The 27,317-nt window shown below is 38.3% G+C and overlaps 1 protein-coding gene and 1 long non-coding RNA gene across 3 annotated transcripts; one reads left to right on the forward strand and one right to left on the reverse strand.

Annotated features, from left to right (window-relative positions):
- Positions 1 to 366: 366 nt before the first annotated feature.
- On the reverse strand, positions 367 to 4,697 carry LOC148152679 (uncharacterized). Its single transcript, XR_015761921.1, has 4 exons — positions 4,530 to 4,697; positions 2,619 to 2,786; positions 1,309 to 1,587; positions 367 to 1,229 (listed from the first exon to the last, which is right to left on the reverse strand). It is a non-coding gene; the product is annotated as an uncharacterized LOC148152679 (long non-coding RNA).
- On the forward strand, positions 4,259 to 26,493 carry nubpl (nucleotide binding protein-like). 2 transcript variants are annotated; one of them, XM_014973534.2, is made up of 11 exons: positions 4,259 to 4,476; positions 19,399 to 19,558; positions 20,045 to 20,079; positions 20,280 to 20,370; positions 20,455 to 20,494; positions 20,667 to 20,757; positions 20,836 to 20,929; positions 24,469 to 24,554; positions 24,636 to 24,756; positions 24,924 to 25,033; positions 25,668 to 26,493. In XM_014973534.2, the coding sequence occupies exons 1-11, from the start codon at positions 4,291 to 4,293 to the stop codon at positions 25,728 to 25,730; spliced, it is 1,077 nt and encodes a 358-aa protein (XP_014829020.2). In that variant the 5' UTR covers positions 4,259 to 4,290; the 3' UTR covers positions 25,731 to 26,493. The 2 variants fall into 2 exon arrangements, with proteins under 2 accessions (XP_014829020.2, XP_014829021.2); XM_014973535.2 differs by having other exon boundaries at positions 4,306 to 4,476; positions 24,951 to 25,033.
- Positions 26,494 to 27,317: the final 824 nt, after the last annotated feature.

Consider the following 27,317-nt stretch of genomic DNA (forward strand, 5'->3'; position numbering starts at 1 on the left):
CATTCACACACCAACACACAGATTGGTAGGCAATTTGGGGTTAAGTGCCTTGCCCAGGGACATGTGGATGTGTGACAGGAGGAAGCTGGAATTAAACCTACAACCTTCTGTTTCAAGGTGACTGTACTACCCACTGGGTCACAGTCACAGTTTATCTATTAATCTTCTTCAGCTTATCTGGAGTCAGTTGGTAGGGTCATCTCATCATGTCAACCTGGGCTCATGACGTTCCTTCTCCCCATCACCAACTGCACATCATGACAAAATCATGCAAATGCCTGTTTGAACACTAGGACGTTCAGCTGGAATTTAAAGAGAGACGATGTCTGTCTTTAAATCAAGAATCACCCAAAGGTCAAAAAGTCATTTGAGTGGGGAAAGGGCACGTTTATTCTAAATAGTAGAATCATGTGCAGAAGTTATACATTTACAGAATAGAGACGCTTTCTGTCCATAAGGCGCATTCACCAAGCGAGCGGCTCAACTGAAGGATGACTGCATCTGGACTGGTACCGCACGGCTCTAAGTTTTGCTCAGAGCTTCAGGATGATCAGTCTGGATTAATCTAAACGATAATAAACCATCATCATTTCCCAGCAGATCAATATGGTCTCTGAACAATCTCTCCCTCTGAATCTTCTATTGGCGATGTTCTCCATCAAATCCAAAACGCTCCACAATTATGCGGCTCACCTTTGTGCTGCTACTTATATATGTGTGATTGTCTACACGCCTTGATCACCTTAAAATAATAAAACCTGTTTGGAGTTAATCTGTTGATCCAAACCTGCTTTCTTTTTTTAGTGAGAATGAAATTACCCCATAGATGAATTTCATGTGCTTCGGTGCACAGACTGACGCGTTACATCTTTATAAGAGAAAAACTGAGGAAAAGTACAATTTACATTTGAGTGAAGTTTTCACATCCTTTTATTTTTATTTTCTTTAGGGTTAGGGTCTTAGGGATTTAAATGCTTTTATAGAATGCTTTAGTCTAGTAGGTATATGGGGGAAGGACTTCCCCTCAAAAAGAATATACACATGGCATAATAAGCAACGATCATACAAAGCTCACATTGATTACTGGCTGTGTCATGATGGGTTTAAGTGACTTTACCCACATGCAAGAACACCACCAAGAGAAGACGTAAATAATAAAGATATGTTGCAAACACAAAACAAATCAGATGAGTCTCTGGTCCAAGGAACAGACTGCTGCAGGCAGTGCACTGAGGAGAACAGGGGAGAGGGTGAGTTCAAGTCCGTGGGATTTCTGAATGATTTGCAGGAGTTCGGGTAAGCACTTACAAAAATGGTGATGAGTAACGGCGCTGGAGGGGTATTGTTTGTCCGGGGGTCCTTTGGTCTCTGGGGTTTACTTTCTGAGTGGTCTTGAAAGTGTTTCGAAAGAGAGTGGAGGAGGTGAACTGAGTTGGATGGAGAGGCAGCGTCGGAGGGGGGACAGGTAGGCAAGTCCTTGAAGGCGTGGGAGGAGTGTTGGAACTGCCAGTCAGATCTCTTGGATTGGAGGTGAGTTTCAACTGTCTTTGGAGGTTCTGAAGACTCGGGCATGAGCGGGGTAAGTGCCTGCAACGTCACAAGGAAACAAGGAGTCAAAGCCAGATCTGGATTCAAGTTTCACCTCAGGAAAACAGATGTCACAGGAAAGAATTACTTTCAATTCAGCAGAAGCAGGGTCAACAACGGATACTCGGCGATAACTCAGAGGGGCTAGAGATACCATCACTGAACAACATTGAAGCACTGGCTTCCACATCTCTTAAGCATCAAGGAGGTAATTGATCCCAGGTGTGAGGATGACGTACTGGAGGAGCCTCTGCCCGGCTGCCTCAAGGACTCCATCTAGTGGTGAATGGGAATGCACAGTAGCAACCCCAGAAAACCAAAGAAACCCCAGAAACTAACAGGCTGGTGTCTGACCATTTATCAGAAATATCCAATAGTAGTATCTTGCCAACTTCCCTTACAGATCACTGTGCCATAAACATCAAGTTAAACTTTCAATCAAGCAGTTAATAGAGGTTCACATTTTGGAAACTGAGCAACTCACTTTTAAAATAGAATTGTATTATCCACACCTTTGAATCTTTGATTCTTTGATACTGCTCCAAAGCTGATAGTGAGAATGTTTTGGGGCTGAATTGAGAACTTATGAAGTTTGAAATGGGAAAATATTTAAGAAAATGTGGTAAGGATATATCTAGGGGGAAAAAGACTAACTGAAGATTCCATAATTCCCAACTTAACCACACTTTCCCTGAAATCAGTAGATCAAATGTCAAATGAAGAGAGAAAATATTTTTTCAGAATTACTGAACATCTTAGATGAAATGTTGATCTAAGATGATGAACATCTTAGATGTTCTATGAACATCTAAGAATGTAGACAAGAATCACTACATTCTTGTCATTTAGAGTGACAAGAATAAGCCACTCTACATTGACTCCTAGAAAAAAAAAGTAATGTATGTAAGACAGCAATTTAATAATCAAGAGTTATTGTTAGTGTTAAATTAGAGTAGAGGGGAGGTTTAGAAAAGGTTTAGAAAAAGTTGGTTGGAAGAAGGTAAGCAAAATGTCATATATTTAGGAATTACCTTCACCAAAAATCATAAAAGTAGATGTGTTGCTGTTAACAGAACCAGAAAAAAATTTAAATCTCTGGCTGCACAGAGATTTAACTCTGAGGGGAAGGACACTGATGTCTAAGACAGAAGGCCTCTCTAGTTTGGTTTATTTGGCTTCTCCTTTGTAGACAACAGCACCTGTAAAAGGATTGACCAGATGTTATTACATTTTCTTTGGAAGCACAAAATCAATTACATTAAAAAGTCTGTTATCATGAATCCAAATGAAGATTAAATTTCCTGGACTTTTCTACCTTAAATAATACTGTAAAAGTCAGATGGATTAAACAATACCTGCCATGTCATGTCCCACCGCGTGTGGGAATTTCATTCCTAATTATATGTCCTCTCTTTATATTCTCTCAATTTGGTGAACATGTATGTAAGACAGCTAATTTAATAATCAAGGGTCATTGTTCAGTTATAGTGAATTTCTGTCTCATTTTAAATTTCCAACTACTGCTAAGGAATTTAAAGTTGCCCTTGATGTCATTCCCTCTAGCTTTGTTATGATTATCAATCAAAAGCCAGTTCCTATCTTATACAATATAATGGATACGTCTATTGCTAAGATTTGTCTGGTGTCTACTTCCAAAAACAAGAAAATTTGCTCCCTTTTTTGACAGCAAATCATTTCTTGATTCTGTGCTATTGTTTATTGAAATAGCACAGGGTTGCTTTTCCAACAAACCTTCTTGCAGCCCAAGGGCGTTTCTAGATGGGGGCCGACAGGGGTACAGAAGAAATTATGCTAAATAAATGCCTTTTGTTAATATTCAGAGGTGGATTATGTTAACCTTCACAATTTTACTTTACAATGAATTTAAAATTATAGTGCTGCACTTTTAGTTGCTGTATCGAAATAGGATCACACTTTCCATCTGCCAGGGATCTGCAACCTGAATCTCTGGAGACTCAAGTTGCTGTTTGGCTCATTTGAAGCTTATGAAATATTGCTCTGTTTTTTTGTTTAATTCATTTTAAAGTGTCCCCATGAAAAAACACTGACAACACTGGCCCCCGTGGTAAATTTGGTCTAGAACCAGCCTCCAAACCTAATTGCTTATTTCTATAAATATTTTAGTAATACTCTTTATAATACCAGAATTTTCACATAAATTTTATACTTTTGGAGCCCTGCCTGAGGACACATTTTGATTATTAAATCAAGTGTTATGATCAGTTACTCAGTACTTGAGCAGATTACCAAATACATTTTATACTTGCTTAATTAAACATGTTTAAGGTATGCTACTCTTATTAGAGTACAATTGTGGAGTACCAGTACTCTATGTATGAACAATTGCTCTATGGATCACATTTTAAAAACAAAAGACACTGTCTATCACTGCAGTGTCTATCACCCCCATGAGAGTAGAGCGACGTGCTGTGGGGAGTGTCCCTTATTTTAATTTCTTGAAGGTGGCAACCCTAGTTTCAATGGTACCATCATCTCATCTAATAATCCAAAAGCCATGAAAACTGTAAGTTTATTACACAAATTTAATCTCTTGTAATTTTTTTGTTGGTTATAACCCCCCTCCTCCCTTCCCTGGCACATTTCTTTCTTTTCTTTCTGTCCTTATATATTGTCGATGTTTTGACGATTACTGAATAAAGATTTTAAAAAAAGAAAAAAGAAATGCTGAACATGGAACTATGCGCAAACCTGATGCGCAGAAAGCTCTCGGAACTAAACATGATTCTGTTCACATACTCCAGACTATCCCATTTACTGAGGATATCAGGCAGTAAAGCTTCAGTATTCCGAAACGGGACCGAGATAAAACACGGAGCAGGTTGCTGTGTGCAGCTGAAAAGATTACAGGTCAGGTTTGTGTCTGTGTTTATGCTGGGAGGTTAGCTGGGAGGTTAGCTTACGGTTTCACCGTTGGCTGAATGGATGTGAAGAGCGCAAAAAATAACATGGAAAACTCGGAGAATAATTGGACATAAAATCCACCACGTCTTTAATATTAAAGACTGGAACAGGCTGTTTTAGATTCTGTCTTCCTCTATCTCTTTAAGCCTCTTAACTGCTTGCACGCATACGGGGCAGCTTTTTCCCCCCCCCAAAACTTTATTTAAACAAAGTGAACACAAACAAGTAAGGCGATTACAATATAACTCTGTAGAGGGCATAGTAGAGGCAGATTTCGAAATGGAAATATAAAGTAATATTGATAGAAAAAAAAAATAACTAAAGCAGCAACAAGGGGACTCATATGTTAGGTTGGAGGGCATTAATCTTAATTGGAGGGCAATTCCATTAATATTTCAGTCAGGTCTTCGTATGATTCAGTACTTTTCAGAGATTTCAAATATAACTGGAATTCAGATTAAAAATAAAAACTGGGGATGATCTCAATACTCTGTTTATGAATAAAGAATTTTGCCAAACAAAAAATTAGGTTACAACAGTTCTATTGTTTTGTTTTTCAGTAACTCTCCAAAAGTTACCATATCTCTAGAAATAGATTCAGGAAGTGCAATTTTTGATTTGATCCACCTTTCTAAGGAATTCCAAAATAGTTTTGGTTTGATTGCATTCATAGAAGACATGGTCAGTTATTTCTACATTGCTTCCACAGACTGAGCATTTATTGTCATCGTTATTAAAGCAATTTCTTAGTAGTTCTTTGGAGGGGTAAATTGCATTTAAAACTTTTGAGTGCGTTTCTTTAGCTTTTGGCTGTATGGGGAGTTTTAAATAAAGTGTTCTTAATCTTTCAATTGATTTTTTTTTTAATTTTCAAAGAATGTTATTTTTATTTATTTTCCCAGGGAATAAAGTTTTGTTTAGACAGCTTCTAATTGTGTAGTTATAAAATTTTTGGTCAGTGATTGATATTCCATTAATAGACAAATTGGGTAGTTGTGGGGTCATCGGATGATATGTTATTATATTTTTAATCTGATTAATAAATTAATTTGGTAAGGCATTATATAATCTGGTAAATTCAGCTTTAGGGGGAAAGAATTGATACTTTGCACAGAATTGTTCGTAGTTTAACATGCAACCATTAGCATCCATTAAGTGTATAATAAACCAGATATTCTTCTCCATCCAATCTTTGTAAAATAAAGAATTATTGTGATGTAGTATGAATCTGTTATTCCATATGATAGAGCAGTGTGGTGAGTAGCTATGTACGTAGAGCATCTTCCAGTATAGTAACAATTGTTTATGGAACTCTGATAGCTTGATGGGCAACTTATGTATTTTGAAATCAGCTAGAAGAACAAGTTTTAGACCACCTGGATTAATTTTTAATCCAGGACTTCAACCAATTAATCTTAAGGGTTCCGTTAAGACACTCAAAGTCAATTACTTTCAGACCGCCATCTTTGATGTCTTTGTCCATATGACCTTTCCGTAGGTAGTGTGGCCTGTTCCTCTAAATACAGTTCATGTTCATTTGGTTAATAGTTTTAGTTAAGCTATTTGGGACAGCAGTGCTGCAGGTTGAATAAATTAATCTCGACAAACTTTACATTTTTGAAAAGCAAATTCATCCTAAAATAGAAAAGTCTCGTTGGAGCCATGAGTTAAGTTTGGATTTACATTCTTTAATCTTGTTTTCAATAGTTAAGGTTGATTCTTGGTTTTTGGTTCTAACAGATCCCAAGTATTTCATTTCAGATTTAATTGGAATGCTAGATATTTCTTTTAGGGAAGTGTCATGAATGGCTATAAGATCATTTTTTTTAAATTAAGCATTAGTCCTGAAGCCTCTGAAAAAAAGTTTAATTTTATCAATTACAATTGGAACCTGCTTGTGATATTTTCAGAAAACAGTGGTGTCATCTGCTAACTGGCTAATGATTAATTCTGTACCAAAAACATCTAATTTCTCAATCTCTGCACAGTTTTTAAGATAGATGGCTAACATTTCTGCAACTAAATTAAATAAATATGGCTCCCCATATTTATTTAAATAATTATTTATTTAATTTGGGACACCCTTGAGGAATTCCAATATCAATGTTAAATCTAGCTGTGGTGCTAGAATATTAACATTACACAATCATTAATGTTTTGATATAGAACTCTTATTAAGCTAATAAAGTTTGATCCAAAACCTAAATGTTCAAAAACTGAGAATAAGAATCTGTGTTCCACCGAGTCAAAGGCTTTATAAAAGTCAAGGAAAAGAACAAAGCCATCATCTTGGATCATGTCTCTATATTCAATCAGGTCCTTTACAAGTCTAATGTTGTTGTGGATTGACCTTCCTTTTAAGAAGCCAGATTGTGATTCTGCAATAATGTTTGAGATTCCTGATTGGAGACGTATGGTAAATATGTACGTTAGTAATTTATAATCTGAATTTCCGAGTGTAATAGTTTTTCTATTCTCAATAAATCTTGGGTCCTTGTCTGGTTCGGGGATACATATAATAATTCCTTGTCTCATTGCAGTAGGTATAGTGTGATTTTAAAAAATTTCTGTAAAAACTTGATGTAGTAATATTTTTATGTCTTCCCAGAAGTGTTTATAAAAGTTTCCTTTATGTCCATCCGGACCAGGTGCTTTGTTTAATGAGAAGTGATTGACCTTATCAAGTTCCTCAACTGTAATATTGTTGTCACAAGTCTGTTTGCAATTATCTTCTATTTTAGGGATAAAAGTTTCAATTTGTTTAAAAAAGGTGTGAGATTTTTGTTCTGAGAATTTGGAGGTATACAAGTTGCTATAGAATTTAAAAATCTGTTGATATTAATTTTTCATTGTTGGTTTCTACATTATTTATTATTCATGATTTGATAGAATTTTGTTGTCTTCTTTTTTTCCAGATTACAAAAGTAGGCAGTGTTTTTTTCTCCTTCCTCAATCCATCTTGCTCTTTATCTGTGTGAAGCAGCGCACAGCTACAAACACTCACCCGGATTAGCATGACGGTCAGAAAGCTAAACAAATAACCCGCAAAATTATTTAAGTCTTCGAGCTGCGATGTAAGACTCTGGTTCTGCTCTCGCTGTTGAACCGCTGCTACGCTACAGGTAGTAATATTTGACAGACGGAGCTTCGCTTCTGCTCCACCTGGTAGTGACTCTCACACCGAACCTGTTTGAAGCTGCAGCATCTAACTTAAAAAATACATTTTACAAACGTATTAAAACTGTCGCTGTCCTAACATGAGACAGATAATCTCTAAAAAAATAATCGATCTCCTCCCTGATCTGCATAATTACTCCGCTCAGTCAGAAACAGCCACTCAGAGCTAGCAGTAATCAGCTAGCCGCCATGCTAACAGGAAGTTTTCATTCAGTAACTCTGGATGGTTTATTGTAATGGAACCTGTTTTTGCCTTTGAATGTTAAATTTTATACTTGAACTTTTTGGCAATGTTGAGAGGTTTTATTTTGGCTAAAGAGCCAAAATAAAACTGATAACTTATGAAGGCTCTGAAGAGGCTAAATAATACAAAGGTATTATTTAGCCTCTTCAGAGCCTTCATATGTTATCAGTCTGTTAAAGATAGTATTATCAATAGCAGTACAATTTGCACAATGCCTGTTTTGTTTAGTTTTCTTCTTGAAAAAAGTTATTAAAAACAAGTTTTTGTCTAAATTAAGGTGAATTCATGGTTCCTTTTTCCACATAATGTAACCGGTAGTGTTTATGATAAAAAAAAATATATATATAATAATTATGTGATCGGTATCGGTGATCGGTATCGGTGATCGGCCCTCATGGGTGATCGGTATCGGGAGGAAAAAACCTGATCGGCACATCTCTACTATTTAAATCTTCAAAGTCCTTTATATTTTGGATTAATTCTTTGATTTTTTTGGCAGTAGGTGTCATTTTTAAGAAGACTATAGTTAAATTTCCAATACTTGTGCCTGAATTCCAGTTTTGAGGTTTCATTTGTAAGGAAATGAGACTATGGTCAGTTAGCGGTGCAGGAGAAATATCAGAATTGATTTCATTGGTCAATAATTCATTTGTTATAAGCTAGTGATCAAGTCTTGATTTGCTATTTGAGCCAAACCATGAGAATTTTGTACAATTGGGATTAAGATGATGCCACACGACAACTAGATTTTGTTCATTGCAAAAATTGTTAAATATTTTGTGTGGGTAAAAACATGTTTTGTTTAGAAGGCCATTTCTCATAAAATTAATCTTGAACGAGGTTAAGTACTACCTGGTGGTGGTAACAACCTTTTCAGCTTGTCAGTGTTCCTCTTAGGCCTTCTAATGAGCCATCATTTGATCCAGGTGTATTAAACCAGGGAGAGAACTAAAACATGCAGAATGCTGGCCCTCCAGGACTGACTTTGGACATCCCTGGTTTAGATCAAAAGATGCTATCTTCATGTTTTGAATGATTTTCCTGTAAGAATATTATATTTACATTTTTTCCTTTACAAATTAAAAAGAAACCTTTCCTTTTAGTCAAGTTTCTTAGGCCCCTTGCCTAAGAAATTAGCGAAAGTTCACTTTTCAAGTTAAACATAAAAAAGTATATTCTTGAATATTCCTTCACATACAAGTAATTGCTACGTTTTGAAGAGATCTTAGAGAAAGTAGAGACATTTTCAAATCCATTTATTTATGTTTGTTGTATTTTGATCAGGAAATGACATGGCCACCTAATCTTTTACAAACATCTGCGTTGAGCCCCATTTGGCTGTCACTACTTAATCTGGGTCTTAATGGGGCTCGGGTTTTTTTTCGTTTTTTTTTTTTTTTTAGTTTATTTCCCCTCATCAACCACCTACAAACTGTTTCCCAGTAGAGAACACACGGACAAATACTGTAGATATGGCTCGTAGTCTGTTGGTGGTTTCTGACAGTAGTGTGGGAATGTTTATTATTACAATTTTGGCTTGTCCATTTGGATATCACCACCAACTATAAAATTGGCTGTTAACTTTATATCATTTAGATGAAATTTTATTCTAGTACAACTTATCAACATTACTTTATATTCCTCTCTATTTGTACACATAAACACCACAAGCAATACCATCAGATATGTGATTTAAGTTTTATTAAATATGATGACACCAACCTCATTGTTTAGTGACACTTCCTGTGGGTAGTGACGCTTAAAAAAAGTTCAGAAAGTGCGGTTGCATTACAGGATCTGAGCCAAAAACACACTCGGCTAGAAGTGTTGAGCAATTCACACTACAGGTACCTGGGAGTAGGGTTGCCACCTTTCAGAAATCAAAATAAGGGACGCCCACCACGGTGCGTCGCCCTACTGTCACGGGTCAGTCCGCTGCAGTGCTAGACAATATTTTATGGCGGTGTTTTTTGTCTTTAAAAAGTGATCCATAGAGCAACTGTTCATGCATAGAGGTTGGTTAGACTTAGAGTACCCCAAAACTATACTCCAATCAGAGTAGTATACTTTACATATGTTTAGTCAAGCAAGTGTAAAAAGTATTTGGTAAACCACTGAGTAACTGATCATAACACCTGATTTGATATTCAAAATGTGTCCTCAGACAACTAAAAGTATGAAAGTTATGTGAACATTCTGATATTTTATAGAGTATTACCAAAATATTTATATAAATAAGGAGTTAGGTTTGGAGGCTGGTTCTAGACCAGATTTACCACAGGGTCCAGGATAGTCAGTGTTTTTCCATGGCAACACTTGAAAAAGAATGAAACAAACAAAAAAAAACAGAGCAATATTTCATCATTTGATATAAGTGAGCCAAAGACCCACTTGCGTCTCCAGAGATTCAGTTTGCAGATCCCTGGATCACACTGGATCCCTGAAAGTGTGATCCTATCTCCATACAGCAGCTAAAAGTGCAGCACTATAATTTTTAATTCATTGTAAAAGCAAAATTGTGAAGGTTAAAAAAAAATCCACCACTGAGTATTAGGCATTTATTTAGTATAACTTCTTTGGTACCCTGTTGGCCCCCGTCTAAAACCGCCCCTGGGCAGTTTTAGACCAGTGTCACTGTCACTGTGTCTGGTGCATAAATGACCACTGAACAATGAATTCATAAAATATATCAACATTTCAAAATAAAACATACAGAAAGCCCTAACAAACCTTTTAAAGTAGGAAATATTTATGTATTTACTGTTAATCTAATGTATGCTTTGTTCTTTAAATGATCATTTGTATTATTTTGACTGATATTATACATTAAATAAGCAAATAATCAAACCAATATAGTCGACTAAAAGCACAATAAGAAACTTAATCATAGCAAAATGTTACCATATCAGGGTCTACTGTGTTCCTCTCTTGATTTATTCTGTCTAGTATCATACAGCACACTGCGCCACGATGGACACATTTTTTTTTTTTAAATTGCCTGTGTTCATCCTTACTAACATTCTTCAGCCTGGGATTTGCATTTTCCTTCTCACGTCAGTATCTTTACGAGAGGTTTTACTTCTAAGGGCGGTGGAGTATCAGGTCGAGGATGTTTTAAAAAGATCCCGGTTGATGGCGCCTCACCGAACGCTACGTCGGTCCGTAGCGTTCTGGGGTTCTTTAGCTCCTGCAACGAGAATTTAGCTGACCTTAATATTTCCTGTGTTTTATTTTGGTCATTATTGTTACATTTAGTGTTGGTGTGTGTGATAGGTGTGTCTATCGGACATTTATAGAAATACAGAACAAATTGCATCCCGTATCGGTTCAATACGAGACGCAACATTTAACAGCCAAATACGGGACGATTCCGTATTTTAAAGAACGGGTGGCAACCCTAATGGCAGCTCTTCTTCTCAATGTTTGTAGCTTATTGGCGCAGCTCCGTTCTCCTGCTACTGGTAGCTTCACCACATCAGTTCAGCGTTAAACCAACTGATGACGTTGCTGTGATTCACTTGTCTGGCATCTGATTTTCAAATATTTTATGTTTTATTGAGGACTTTTGTGCATATGTTTTGGCTTCTGTGATCAAGTCAAAGCAGCAACTCAGGGCGCCGCCAGGAATCTTGGGCCCCCTGACAAAAAATTTGTTTGCCCCCCGCACAGCTAATGTAACAATTTTTTGAATCTAATTGACCGATAAAAAGCGTCACAATTTTAAAAGCTTGCATCTGCCTTGCTTTCTTTGGTTCAATACTGATACTAGCACAATATTTACTGCTCATGAATTTAACATCCAACAGTCCACATCCAGTATCCAAGTTGGTTGCTTACATTTTTCCTATTAGTTTTAGATACTGAAATGTCTCTCCCAACAACAGTCAAAAGCAACGTGCAACTACACATAAAGCAATCCAGACTTCTCAAAAATGCTATGTAGTTGCATTTTATTCAAGCTATAGTATATAACTTCAATAAAAAAATATGTTTTCTCCATATTTGTTAAAGCTGTCATGATGTCATAGCAGTTTGTTATTAGACAGATAATCTGTGAAAACAATCAATCTCCTCCAATCTCCTTCCTGAATTACTATTACTGGTTAAAGTAATGCACCGTTCTGACCAAAACAACCAATCAGAACTAGTAGGACGTTCTTAGTGCTGTCAATTAGCCTCATTCACTCACTGCTAAATGTGCTAATGGTGGAGAAACGACTTATCATTACAAGAAACCATTTATCTGCCATTATTGGTAGCTATGCTAACTAAACTGAGCATTCACAGTTTGAATCTGCACAGCTCTGTGCTATGCTAGCTGCAGCACTGCACAAATCGAGGGGGAGGAAGGATGAGCAGCACCACATGAGATTGTGATTGACAGCACTAAAACTCTCCTGACTGGTTGTTTCTAGCACTGGGAGAATGCAGAGGAAATAGATTTTTCACAGATTACCTCTCTTACCATACTGTCACAACATAATGACAGTTTTTTAAAAAATGTGAAAAAAATATTTGTCTTATATTATCATTTTATAAAGGTTGTTTGAATTTCTGTCAGCAACAAATACATTGTTTTTGTTGTGTAATTGTAAAAAGAGCAAAAACAGAGAAATCCCTATGGATTCCCTGGAATGATGCTAACTAGCTTGTTATTGAACACAGTGTTGCTCACCTTTTTCACTGGGACGGGGGAGGAAGAGGGTTTATGCTGGTATGGTAGTTAGAGCTGCTGCTGACTGACTCTTAAGTGGTAAAAGGTACAAAGGACAAGTTAAATATATGAATAGGTTGGTAATTTTTTCCTTAATTCATGAAATGCTAGTGAAAATGAGGCAAACAGTAGTAGTAGTAGTCTGTAGCTAAGCTAATTGTGCTAAATGGTTGATAATCTCACACAGTCTACCCACCTCTCTTGGAGAAAAACTGGGTTATAAATTAACACTCTTGCCTTTTTCTCTCTCCTTCTCTATTATATGAAAACCTGATTTTATAACTTTTCTTAGCAGCATAGTAACTGCTACAGTCGTTTGTGTCTTCCACTGACTGCTGGTAACAGCGTCACTCTCGCTCCAACCAGGAATGAACCATTTAATGCAGTTGGGGGGGTTCAGGGCAATTATGGATGTGTGTTTTTTTTAATCTGGCAGTGGGAAGATTAAATTTTTACTGCTAAAAACAATCTTTGAAAATACAATATGATTAATTTTGTAATTGACAGGGCCCTGATTTTTTTTTATTTATTTCTATGAACAAAAAATAAATAATTAAATTGTGGAGGGCCCCCTGTTGGCCAGGGCCCCTAGAATTGTCATCACTTTTCCCCCTTATACTGCGTTCCTGCAGCAACTTATATTAAGTGTTTTAATGTTCGTCTGGATGCTGCACGCTTCCATGGAAGGACAACAGAAAATCGCTCTTATAAATATGTCACGATACCCTCTGTTAAGGAAGAGATTCTCTGAATTAGTTAATTTTGGAAAAAGTTTGGCTCTCTCTTCCTCTTGGATCCCAGGTCCTCCCGGCGAGCCACATGTGGCCACAAGGAAAACAACAATGCGTCTTGACGTCACAGAATTACAGAGTTTAATACAATATAAGACAATGCATAAACTTACAACAGAAACTGCAGAACAACGGAGACATACATTGATTTACCTGACATAAATGGAAAGAAGAAAGAAAGAAAAGCAAAGACGTCCAAAGAGCAAATCTAATTTGTTACTTCTGTGTAGAAAGTTTTATAGTGAAGGTGCATTCTTATCTTCAGTTTATTCAAATAAGGCGTATCTTTGCTCATCCAACCAGGAGCTATCTCTTACCCTTTGTCTGAAGCCAGAAACTCCGGCTGTGTTTACGGCTTTTCACAGATGAGTGTGAAAAGCTAGAACTTCTACTGTATTGTTTTCCCACACAGACAAAAGGCAGTTCAAACGATCCTAGCAAACCATCTGCTGTAACTTACAGGTAACATAAAGGTCAATAGGCCAGAATACGTTACTGATTTTAAAACCACAATTAGGGTATTTGAATCAAGACATGTTAAGTTTTAAAACTAGCTTATTTTAAATTTATTTTCTCAACACCCCACTGTATATCCCTCAGAAAAATGAACCTATTTATAAAAAAAAAAATCCCTCCATGGGTGATACCTCGATAGATGGCGTGATCTGGTATGAAACAGTAGCACCAGAGCACTTTTGAATTTTAATCATCAGAATACCGGAGCTAAATGGTTAACGTAAGTCTGCTTTTCTCCATCGATACGCGCTTCCCGACCTTATGGGGTAAAAAAAATTAAAAAGATGCGCACGTTGCGCAAAACTCTGAAACAGTAGAACCGGGACATAGAACGGAGCAACGAACTATTAATCTATGAATCAATATACAGGCCTATATAAAGATATAATCCATGTTTCTGTTCCATATATGAATGGCATTAAAATGATCTGGAACTTTTGTTTTTCCACTGAAAGCTCTGTTGCACAGTTATGGCATGTGGGGGAAATTTTATGGATGACACTCTGATGTCCCATTCTCCTGAATGCAGCACAGAGCTGCTCCACCAGAAACTCACAGAAACATTGGAGAAAAGAAGAGTTATGGTTAATGTAGTTGCAGTTCTATCCATGTTTTAATGTTGCAGAGCTCAGTCGTTTTGCAAATAGATCAAAGTTTAAACTGGCATGTTCATCTTGTATCTGGTCATTTTGTGGTCAAATAAAAGGCCTACAAATTTTAAGTTGAATGTTCATTACATTTTTCGTAGACGCCTGTAAAAATAATTTCTATTCACATGGCTTTTTTGTTCTCTGGAAAATTACTTTTGATGATAAATACAAAAAGGCATAAAAAATCAAAACATCAACAATAGTGATAGTAATATTAATAATAAAATAATATTTCAGTGCAAAGTAACCTACAATTTCTTTGGTGGGGGGCGGCAAGGGACCAGGATAATGGATAGGGGGTTGCTGGCCCAAAAAAGGTTAAGAAACACTGACTTAGAAGATAGAAACTATTGTGACAGCCCCTTAACAGTGGAGGAAATCTCTAAATGCATTACTGCTCTGAAGAGAAAATCTGAGAAGTAGTTTTGTCTGATTTCTTCATAGTATTTGTTAGGTTCTGTGTTGAGTTTTAGTTTCTTTCTGTCTAGTCCCATTTCTTTCTGAGAGTCTCTGTGTTGTCTTGATTGATCCCAGATGTGTCTAGTTTCCCTGATTACCCACTGTGTATTTATACCCACCTGTTGTCTTTGTTCTTTCTCGTTGTTTGCTCTGTCAATTGTTCATCTGTCTGTTTCCAGTGCTGCCTGATATTCTGAGTTTGTTCCTGGTTCTTTATTAAAATCATAATTTCATCATGACTACCTGGGTTCACCGGCGTCTTCCTCACCTTCAACCACCAGACATCATGACAGAAGGACCCGACAACAGACAAGGTGAGGACGCCAACGTTTGGGGGAGCGAGGCTTGGATCCAGCAGCAGCTGGAGTTGGCTCAACAGGATCTCTACAAAGATGTTAAGATCCTGCCTTCTCCGGTGCTGCTGGAGGAACTGGGTCTCGCCTCGGACCTCGACGCACCCAGGCGACAGAGGCCGCGGCGGGGATCTGGAGCGGAGGACTTCTGTGGGGAGGCTCCATCCAGCCCTAATCTTTGGCTGGGGTCGCGGCTGGTTATCTGCCCGCCAGGATTCGGACCCCGGCGCTACTGCCCTGAGCCACCGGAGGTCCCGGCCCCTGGGCACCGTCGTCACCTCTGCCCTGAGCCGCTGGAGGTCCCGGCCCCTGGGCGGAACCCCCGCTCCCTCCAACCTCAGCCTCCGCCTGTCCCCGCGCTGAGGCGGCGTGCACCGTCCGAGTTCCCCAGTGCTCCCTGTGCTCCGTCCGAGCTTCCCAGTGCTCCGTCCGAGCCTCCAGCCGGCCGGCCCCTCTGCCAGCCTTCTAGAGCCTCCGCCGGCCCCACGGCCCGAGTGTTTCCTGCAGTGGCGGCGACCGCCGGACCCGCCTCCTCGACTCCTCTTCCTGCGGCGGCGGCGACCGCTGGACCTCCCATGTGGGGTTCGCTTCCCGGACTGTTCCTCTGGGATTTTGTTTTGTTTTGCTGTGGTCCCTTGTCCTCTGTCCATCGCCCCTCCGCCCACCCTGATGGGTTTTTTGTTGTGCCTTTTTGGGGCGTCTGGTAGCCGTCCCTTGAGGGAGGGGTACTCAGTGTTGTGGTACTCGAAGTTGGTCTTGGTCTTAAGACCGGTCTTAAGACCGTTTTCTGATGGTCTCGGTCTCGTCTCGCACTCGACCGCATTTGGTCTCGGTCTTGTCTCGGTCTCGGGCGCTGAGGACTCGGCATTTTATTTCAAGACCAGTCAAGACCGCAACTGTGAAAATATCACTAAACGTACAGCATACTGTCCACTTTATTTGTTAACATCTTTGTTTTCAGTGGATGCAAAACGCACCGATTAAAATCCAAGCAACTACGTGTTTCTGTTACTCCCCCCACCCTCCCCACCTTTCACTCGCGCGCGGCGCTCCAGGACACGCGCAGTGGTTTCCTCTCAGCGGCAGAAAATGTTTGTCTAATCGTCAGTAATATAATAGCGCTGCATAAATAGTAAGAAATCCGATGGCCACAGCTAACTCAGCAGCGCTTCGCTTTCACAGACGGTGGGGACAACATCTAACATTTTTCGTCACTTAGAAAAGTAGCTCAAAGAAGGTAAGCTCCGTTAACGTGATGTTATCAAAGCTAGCTGTACAGAGACACATAAGCATTGTGATGAAAAATGTTATCACTCACTGCGCTGAATTATTGTGCGGAGGTGTTGACTGACTTGTCACATATATGGGACAACGCTATGTCCAAAAGTCTGCAATATAGTGAGGTGACATTCAGAAACAGTCAATTCTTCTCCACGGCTCTTTACTTATTAGATAGGACTGGAGTGTCACTCACTGAGAGCCGTTATTCTATCAGATAGCCATACGCTGTCAGGATAGCATACATGCATTAAGCATTAAGAAATCCGACCGTCAGAGGAGTTGTCAGTTCACCATACGCAGCAAGTTATGATGAACATAAGTCATTAAATTGTTTTCAATGATGACTATATAGATATACATGTGTTGTCATGGTTTCAAAGTGTATTTAAAGCAAGGTCTGGCTGCAGCTGGAGTCAGCTACAACACACGCCCGTGTAAAACTCACTTAACCGCTAAGTCAGGATGCCATACAACTGTTATTAACAAAGTGTATGATGATCTACGTCATGATTCTATGTTGTTGATTAAATGAAATCTTATGGTAATGACGTGTCTGACAGATATAGCCGGTGTTCTATAACATAGCCATACGCTGTCAGAATAGCATATGTGTAGTTGTCAGTATACGCAACAAGTTATGACGAAAATAAGTAATTAAATTGTTTATAATATGACATAATGTGATAACTAGATGGATATACATGCGTTGTCGTGGTTTCAAAGTGTGTTTAAAGCAGGTCTGGCTGCAGCTGGATGCCATACAACTGTTAATAACCAAGTGTATGATGATCTACGTCATGATTCTATGTTGCTGATTAAATAAAATCATATGGTAATGACAGCGTATGCATGTCTGAGCTAAGCGTACGACTATCTGACAACGTATGCTGATCTGACAGAACACCGTGATCTGACCTGACAGAACACCCGTTCTTTGTTCTTGTAATGCTCTGTGTACACTGCATCATTATTTTATTTTATTATGTACGTTAATATTTAAATTAACAAATAACTAAAACACAAGAACGAAAGAGCATGCAGAGCATGCACATTGCTCTTTGATTGTTTTTGTTCAAAGTGGCAGCTGTAATGTCTGCCATGGTGTCAGACTACCTGGCTTCATGTACTGAGAGTGAAAACAGTCACGATGAGCGCCTTCTGTTTGGTTACTTCTTGCTTGTTGCTCCTTGGTCAGTGTTCATAGTTGAGCGTTATTTACCGTCAGGGCATTGCCTCAATTGCTATGTTTAATGGTGCAGACAGTGGTGGTTTCTTATATGGGCAAATGCCCAGGACGTTATGTTTTTAGGGATGGCACGAGACCATCACACTTTTTAGCACATAAATGGAATATTTAATGTTGGTAAAATGTATTAAGTATTTAATATCTAGGTGTTTTATGGTAATATGGATCTTTCAGATTATTTTGAGAAGCAATTTCGATCATATTTTACATTTTATTGTGTCATGTAGCGCGGGCCGCTGGTCTTGGTCTTGACTTGGTCTCGACTCCCCTCGGTCTTGGTCTTGACTTGGTCTCGGACCCCAAAAGTCTTGGTCTTGTCTCGGTCTCGATACACTCTGGTCTTGGTCTTGTCTTGGTCTCGGGTTAGGTGGTCTTGAACACAACACTGGGGGTACTGTTAGGTTCTGTGTTGAGTTTTAGTTTCTTTCCGTCTAGTCCCATTTTCCCCTGTGAGTCTCTGTGTTGTCTTGATTGATCCCAGGTGACTCTAGTTTCCTCTGTGTATTTATACCCACCTGTTATCTTTGTTCCTTGTCGAGTCCTCGTCGTTTGCTCTGTCAATTGTTCATCTGTCTGTTTCCAGTGCTGCCTGATATTCTGAGTTTGTTCCTGGTTCTTTATTAAAATTATAATTTCATCATGACTACCTGGGTTCACCGGTGTCTTCCTCATCTTCAACCACCGCACATCATGACAGAATTCTAATTTTTTTTAAAGTCCTTTTTGTGGGCTTTATGAGCTGGAAGCCCAAATTATGTAAAAATAAACAGATATTTGAAATTGTTTTACCTGTGGGCTCTGAATCTAAAATCTATGAAAGTTTAGCTTTTTCAATGGAATTATGGGAATTAAACAATTTTATCTATGATATTCATATTTTTGGAAAGGGTCTGTATGTTGGGTAACAATCTTATATTGTTACCTAATTAAGTCCAGAACCTGTCTGCCACATATGAATGAGATTTTTAATATATTTTGTGTTGACCACTCATAAATGGAATTGTAATTTTCCAGGTTTAGGTGGAAATATTATACAAGCAAAAAAAGTCCATTTTGTTTTCTACCTTGTGTTTTATGGACATTATAATGTTTTCTCATTGTTGTGTCAATATCAAGCTAACTCAAGTTTATATGTATATCACAATTCGGCAACAAAGCAGTCCAAAGTGCTTTACATCATAAACAATGTAGCAGCCAATTATCCAACATCAATAAATATAACATTTTGTCAAATGCCATCATCAAAATCATCAAGCAAATTCACATCAAGTATGTTAAATGTTCCATTTATTACTAATCAAATGCAACTCTAACCATGTGGGTTCTTAGCTTTGATTTAAAGAAACTCATTGTTTCAGGTGTTTTGCAGTTTTCTGGAAGTTACTTTAAAGTGCATCAAAACTAAATGTTGTTTCTCTATGTTTGGTTCTGGTTCAGGGGATGCAGTCAAATGGGTCGATGAACAAAAAAGGTCTGCAGGATAGGCAGAAGCAGCAAATGGCCAGAGGTCTACCTAAGCAGAAGCCCATCAGAGACGTCAAACAGGTGATTGTTGTTGCTTCAGGGAAAGGCGGCGTGGGCAAGTCGACAACAGCAGGTACTGCTGGCTTCCTCTGCAGAAAAATGTATCACTTTTCCTAGAGATCGTTAACACAAAGGCTTAAATGTGCATGTTTTGCATTTAATTCTCTCAAATCTTCCTGTTTATAGGATTTAATGAATAACAATTTTTTTGTCAATGATTAACTGGTACTTTGTTGATTATTCCCAGTAAAAGCAGGGGTGTGTGTGTGTTCTAGAAGCACTTTTTAGTGTAGATGAAACATTGAATTTGTTTATTTTAATGTTTCAAATTAAATTAAACATATTTTATCTGAAACAGATTAAACTTGTTTAATAAGTTTCAGTTTAAACAGACTGAATTCATTCAACCACAGATTCATGTCTTGAACTATGGAAACATACTTTTAAACAATATATTTCATCTTGTTATTGTAAATACCTTTATCTTAAAACAAAAGGTGAGTTTTTATTTAAAGATTATGATAAAACTGAGTTCTATAGTGTGTTTGTGTATTTGCAGTGAACTTGGCTCTTGGATTAATGGCCATTGACAAGGTATGATATCACTCGTGTCTTTTTCTATTTATTTAAAATTAAACCGTGTCACAGACACAGAATCTTTTAATCAAATCCACATTTCTGATTCTGTTATACTGCAGAATCAGAAATGTGGATTTGATTAAAAAATAAAATTTCTGGCTCTTGATCACGCTATGCCTAAGGTCAAGTTAATGGAGCTGATCTTTCTCTCTCAGTCCAAGTCAGTTGGTCTGTTGGATGCTGACATCTATGGGCCCTCCATTCCCAAACTGATGAACTTGAAAGGAAACCCAGAGCTCAACAATGGTCTGTTGTTTAGCTAAGCCTTGTTGATATTGAATTAGATGTTCTGTTCCGTACATGAAGTTTAGTTTTTTCACCTTCCTTTAGATAATCGAATGATTCCTCTTATCAACTATGGTGTCCCATGGTGAGTTGTTTTTTTTCTTTTAAAAATAGTTAAGTTAAGTTAACTATTTTTAAATAGTTAACTTAACTATTTAGGTTAAGTTAAAAAAAAAAAAAACTGAATTATGGGTCACATGTGTGGGTGAACATATACGTGAACCATGTTCTCTAATGTAACTTCTCTGTTCTGTCAGTATGTCAATGGGCTTCTTGGTACAGGACACATCCCCAGTAGTTTGGAGGGGACTGATGGTAATGTCTGCTATAGAGCGCTTGCTCAGACAGGTAAAAGTTAGATAGAATATTTATTATTTCCCCATTCTGTCACCCATTAATGTTGATGTGTTTTTTTTGCATTTTTAGGTAGAATGGGGCTCTCTGGACTACTTAGTGGTAGACATGCCTCCTGGAACTGGAGACGTCCAGCTGTCCATCACTCAGAACATTCCCATTGCAGGTCAGTTCTCCTTTAAGGGTGTTTTCAAACCAGTCCTGTTTAGTTTGCTTTAATCAGACTCTCATTCATTTGTCTAGAAACTCCAGTTCGTTTGGGGGGAGTGAATGCAAATTTAAATTCCAAAACGGACTAAAAAAACAAACTCTGATCCGCCTAAAAACCTCGGTCTCAGTTCGGCTGAAGTGAACTCTGATGCGATTGGAACGCAATGTGAATACAACTAGACTGGAGACCGCTCCAAACGCAGGAAGCTAACTACAGTGCAGGGAGTTCTGGTCAATATATTACTCTCTGCCCTGTAGGTTCACAGAGATGTTGTGTAGGTTGCTATGGCAATGGATCTGCGTGCCATCACAGAGAGTGAAAAACAGCAGAATATAAATGACTTAAAGCTCTTTACACTTGTTTACCAGCTTATTTTCCCTTTGCTGTGGCACACTGCAACTGTTACAATTTTTAAATCTTTAGTAAAAGACAAAAACTCAATTGCCTCGTTTGTCTGAATATGCAGTCATCAAATAGGATGACATATATATATCGAGACGAGACCAATACCAGCGCCCTCCACTACATGACACGATAAGATGTGAAATATGATCAAAATTGCTTCTCAAATTGATCTGAAAGATTCACATTCCCATAAAAACAGCTAGATATTAAATACTTACAACTGGGGTGTGCTGTGGTGGCGGAGGGGTTGGGCACGACCCACATGTGGAAGCCTTGGTCTTTGACACGGCTGTCGCGGGTTCGATTCCCGGCCTTGGCAACCTTTGCTGCATGTCTTCTCCCTTCCCTCATTGCCCACCTTCCTGTCTGTTGACTATCAAATAAAGGCCATTAGAGCAAAAAAAAAAAAATCTTTAAAAAGGAAAAAAAAAAAAAAAATTTAGAACTGAAATTAATTTAACCAATACCATCTCTATGCCACAAACCGCGTTGGTCTCGTGCCATCCCTAAAAGATAACGCCCCTGGTGTTTGCCCATATTGCTCATCTCAGAAACCACCATTCTCTGCACCATTAAACATAGCAATTGAGGCAATGCTCTGCCAGTAAATAACGCTCAACTATGAACAAGGACGTAAATCCCATCTCATTATTGGGGGGGACCATAAACAGGAAAAATTTTTAAGATCAATTTTGGGGGTTACAGTAAAATGTAACGTAAAATGTGGTTTAAATTTGTTTGGGTGTGTTCAAGCTGCACCATCGAAAATTACTAGTAAGTAGCAATGACTAACAAAAGTGTTTTTCTCAGTAAACAACCTATTGAGACCCATAGAAGTCAAACTAAGATTCAAATGTTTAGATACGAGTTTGGTTCAGTGTCACAGATCTAATCTCTGCTGCACCTTTACAAAAACTTAAGGCTCTAAATAAAAACAAGTTTTAATAAATAACTCCACTTAATAAAATTCATCATAAATATTGATTTATTGCAGTGTTTCTCGGTATGTTTTTTAAATTATAACTTAAATTGCTTTAAAAGTTTTTTTTTTCCATGTCCTGATTGGTTGAGAACCTATAAATATGTAGGAATTGAATTTCTGGGAAATATCATAACATAAACTTAAAGGTCAGCACCAGAGGTTTCTAGACAAATATTCAGATTTTATTTTGTGGTTTTAAAGGCTCAACATTGAAGATGGTAAGAAATAAAGGCATACTTTATTTTGTTTTACTGCCAGCTGCTATAGCCCATCTGGTCTCGGTTCCCATACAGAACTGTCGGCCAGTGCTAGCGCTCAGCCACTGCCTCCCGTTTCAAACTCTTCTTATTAAAGTAAGAGTTAGAGAGTTAAATATAATTCAAATATTGGCTACCTTCGACAAAAAAAGGAGCTAAGTTTATGAAAGCAATGTAGCAGTTTTGCTAGTTTTGATTTCCAAGGTATAAGGTGGCAGTTTATCAAGATTCAGCCAAAGTAATGAAATAACGAACTGTTTATTGTCGGTGTGTTTCTTCCTATCAATCAGTGAAAGTAAATAAAACGTGTTACAACTGCAGCAACAGTTGGCTCCTCACATCACCGGCTCTGACAGAGCCTGTGCTGCTGTTGCTCCTCCTACAGGTTGGACTGAACCATTGTTCTAACAATAGTTGGGGGGGGGGGGCATTTAAAAATTAATTCTTATTTTTTTCTTAGATGAATGGCAGATTTATATTTCGTTCTTTGTTTCTATTGCCTTTTTTATACTGATATTGTTTAAATAAAAGGGTTTCTTTCATGATTTCTTTTGGGGGTGGGGGACAATTCCAGATTTTTCCAAGATTGGGGGGGTCCAGACTCCCCCTGTCCCCCTGGAGCAACAAGAGCAACAAGCAAGAAGTAACCAAGCACAAGGTGCTCACCGTGACCGTTTTCACCCTCTCTTCTGCTACATGAAGCCAGGCAGTCTGACACCATGGCAGACATTACAGCTGCCACTTTGAACGAAAACAAAGTGCAATGCGCATGCTCTGTGTGCTCTTTCATTCTTGTTTTATTTATTTGCTAATTAAATATATATATATATATATATATATATATATATATATATATATAATTAAATAAAATAATAATAGCTACTGCAGTTTACACAGAGCATTACAAGAACAAAGAGCGGCTCTCAGTGAGGCTCCAGTCCTATTTTCTTAGTAAAGAGTCGTTCAGAAGAATCAGATCGTTCGTGAATGTCACACCACTATTTTACAGACTTTTGGACACAGTGTTGTCCCATATATGCGACAAGTCAGTCAGCACCTCCGCACAATAATCCAGCGAGTGACAGCTTTTTTTCCATCACAAATGCTTATGTGTCTCTGTACAGCTAGCTTTGCTTACATCATCACATCAACGGAGCTTACCTTTCTTTAAGCTTCTTTTCTAAGTGACAAAAAAAGTTAGATGTAGTCCCCACCATCTGTGAAAGCAAAGCACTGCTGAGTTAGCTGTGGCCATCGGATTTCTTATGATTTAGGGTAGGGTAGGGTTAGGGTTACCCTAACCCCATTCTATCACTGATGATTAGACAGACATCTTCTGCCGCTCAGAGCACCACGTGCGAGTGAAAAGTGTGGAGGGAGAGGGGGGAATAACAGAAACACATAATTGGTAAGTCACGTTATTGCTTGGATTTTAATCAGTATGTTTTGCATCCAGTGAAAACAAACAAATAAACTGGACAATATGCTGGAAGTTTAGTGATATTTCCACAGTTGCGGTCTTGACTAGTCTTGAAATAAAATCCCGAGTCTGAGACGAGACCGAGACCATACAAAAATGGTCTCTAGACCAAGACCGATTTCGAGTACTACAACACTGCCTGTTCCCTCACAAACGATGGGGGGGAACAGGTTTTTCAGTTAATTTGGATTGTTTGACAGTGTAGTGTGAATGCGAACTTCTGCAGCTGAAAATGTAACAAATGTTTAATTTTTGGTCCCCAATCAAATCGAGTCTACTGGACTATCAGGTGTGAAAAAACACCCTAAAAAGACTCTTTGTATGATCATTTTTTTAACTTGCCAAACTTGGGTTTGTGTGCATTGTGCAGGGGCAGTCATTGTTTCAACACCACAAGATGTTGCTCTGCTGGACGCTCGCAGAGGAGCCGAGATGTTTAGAAAACTTAACGTGCCGGTAATCTTTCTATCAGGGCAGAAACAAAGAATCTGTTGGTAATGTCTGAATTCTGGATGACAGCAGGTTTTCTGCCTGCAGGTTCTGGGTCTGGTTCAGAACATGAGCGTCTTCCAGTGTCCCAACTGTCATCATCATACCCACATCTTTGGATCCAACGGGGCAAAGCAACTTGCTGAGACGATCAGTGTCAAGTTTTTAGGTGAGATAGTCAAAAGCATCTTTTAAAACCTGATAACCAGATCATTATAGTGTGACTTTTGGTTTTCTCTGGAAAATATTTTAATTTCATGTAAAGCTTGTGGATTTGTTGTAAAATTTCTCTGTTTTGTGCCATAAAGCAATTTTCTGGTTCTCACCATGTCTTAGAACCAGAACTCCGTTTTTTTCTCTCAGGTGACGTCCCTCTTCACCTAAACATCAGAGAGACGTCGGACAAAGGACAGCCCATAGTCATCTCTTCTCCTGACAGCCCTGAGGTTTCTACATTATTCTATTTTTTATATGATTGCTTCAGTTAGTTTCAGTAATACCTTGAAGTTTCCTCCAAAATTATGTAACAGTTTGGTAAAATTCCTCATCTATAGAAGCTGCATAGTTTGTTTTTGCTGACCTTTAATGGCACACTGTGGGCCTTTCTCACTAATTTAAACCAACCATTATTTGTGTACACTAATGCCCATCATGGTCTTTTAAGTGTTAAATATTATCCACACTGATTCAAAGTGTGTGTAATACTCTACCACTTAGTGACCGGTTCATCGGATTCCCATTAATATTACTGTACTAAAGTTATACTAGTCTTTCCTATCAAAGATGGAAGAATTTTCTGTTTACCGGATCACTGTACAGGTTCTAAAACACAGCAGGACATAGTTTTTACTTATTACTTATACGTTACTTATTATTTTACTACCTTTTTTCATATGTTGCTTTTATGTAAAAATCCATATAGTCAAATATTAGAGAAATAAAAGTGTAGGTCTGTTCATAAACATATTGTTTATGAGCAGAGTTGTTCAAATATTATCTAATAGTTTTTCTTTTTAGTTTGAGGAACTCATTCAGTTATCGGTGTCAAAATTTTCTTCTGTTTTGTTTTTGTACATCCAGGCTGAGGCTTACAGGAAGGTGGCATCTGCTGTGATCCAGAACCTAGAGGAACTTACCAGATGACTAAAAACTTTTCTCTCTTTGTTTCTTTGATTTTTCTTTCATTCTCTCTTTGTGTTTGTTCCTTTCACCATATTTGTGTTGAAAAATCTGAAACTGTAAAACTGCCAATAAATAATTGAATAAAATCTTAAAACTTTATTTAGGTGAATATGCTTTCACCAGGCTGGTGGGGTGTTGATAAACTGGTCATTAACACCTTGAAGAAAAAGAGGTTGCCTTCACAATGGGAAAGTTTGACCTGCAGTGCATTAATGGTAATGCACTGCAGGTGATGATGGCATCATAAGATGTGTGGAGAGGGGGAAATATTTTTAAGTTTCCAGGTGTCCACAAGGATGCAGACCCCAAAAGTAGCTCTATCCCCACAGCGATAGTGAAGAAGGCCCAGCAATGACCATTTTCTGACCTGTGGTGAGAGCTGCTGACAGTCTGCTGTCTTCTGGCATATCTGGATGATACACTATCTGCATTATTGCACACAGGAAGCCACTAGGGAAGGTCATCAACACCACCCAGATCATTAGCTGCTCATTTCTAGAGGGCTCGCAGAATTCTGAGGGACCGCAGGTGTTTGAGCTGCTGCCCTCAGGTCAAACACCCTGAGGGTGGGAGTTTGTGTATAGTCGCTGTTCCTTCATGTTGAGAGGAGCCAGTTGAGATGGATGGATGGATGGATGGATCTTGTTTCTATGAAGTGAATTTGTGCTTTACACAAGTGCAAATTTTATATTTCTGATTAAAGGCTGCACTCTGTTCACACCTATTTTGTACTGAATGTAGTTTTTGTTACAGATCAATGCATCTTGCATGGATCAGTAGACCACCTTCATTGTAACACACCAAAGTAGTAAGGTATGTAATACTACAGATTAAGTCCTCTATTGACAAAGATTTATCAATAGAGGACTGTAATCATTGTAGTGACTATTTGTCCAAAAACTCAAAATCCAAAAATAAAAAAACTTAAGACTTCAAGGCAACCACAGCAAAAATGAATTCAACTCAAATAGCAACATGATGCACTGTGGGTACGCATTACAAAAAGACCAAAAGTCAAAAATGCAGTTCTTTGTTTGTACCCGAAACTATGGAATAAACTTCACAGGAGCCTTACTGTTTAGCTATTGATTGTCTGACCTGTGAACTGACAACTGATTGAGTGGCTGGATAGACTATCAAAGTAACTGGTGGTAGACTGGTAATAAACCATGTGATTACCCACATGCATATTGAACTACCTAAACCCTAAGTATTTATACGTGTAACACCCAAAACCCAAAGTGAAATCAATTAACCAATTAAGTTAATTACTGTTGTGATCTGTGTTTTTCTGTGTAGTTATTTTGAGATTTTCTGTGTTAAGTCCTGTTTCCCTGTGAGTCTGTCTTGTCCTCCCTGTTGATTAGTTCCAGCTGTGTCTAGTTTACTGATTACCCTCCCTGTGTATTTAAGTCCAACTGTTGTCTTTGTCTCTTGTCGGATCCTTGTTGTGTGTACGTCTTGTGTGCATCTCTGTTGTTCCCGTTGCTTCCTGTGCGGCCCGTTTGGGTTCCGTTCCGTCTGGATTATTTCATTATTAAATCATCT

The sequence above is a fragment of the Poecilia mexicana genome, unplaced genomic scaffold, assembly GCF_051168715.1.
Source record: "Poecilia mexicana isolate PSO_F unplaced genomic scaffold, ASM5116871v1 scaffold_22, whole genome shotgun sequence".
Classification (NCBI taxonomy): Eukaryota; Metazoa; Chordata; class Actinopteri; order Cyprinodontiformes; family Poeciliidae; genus Poecilia; species Poecilia mexicana.

What these genes read in the sequence shown, in the direction of transcription:
- nubpl (XM_014973534.2), top strand. Translation starts at nt 4,291, where the DNA reads ATGCTGAACATGGAACTATGCGCAAACCTGATGCGCAGAAAGCTCTCG. An exon ending in TGCAGCTGAAAAGATTACAG is followed by an intron (nt 4,477 to 19,398) that starts GTCAGGTTTGTG and finishes GTTCTGGTTCAG; the next exon opens with GGGATGCAGTCAAATGGGTC. An exon ending in GATCAGTGTCAAGTTTTTAG is followed by an intron (nt 24,757 to 24,923) that starts GTGAGATAGTCA and finishes ACCATGTCTTAG; the next exon opens with AACCAGAACTCCGTTTTTTT.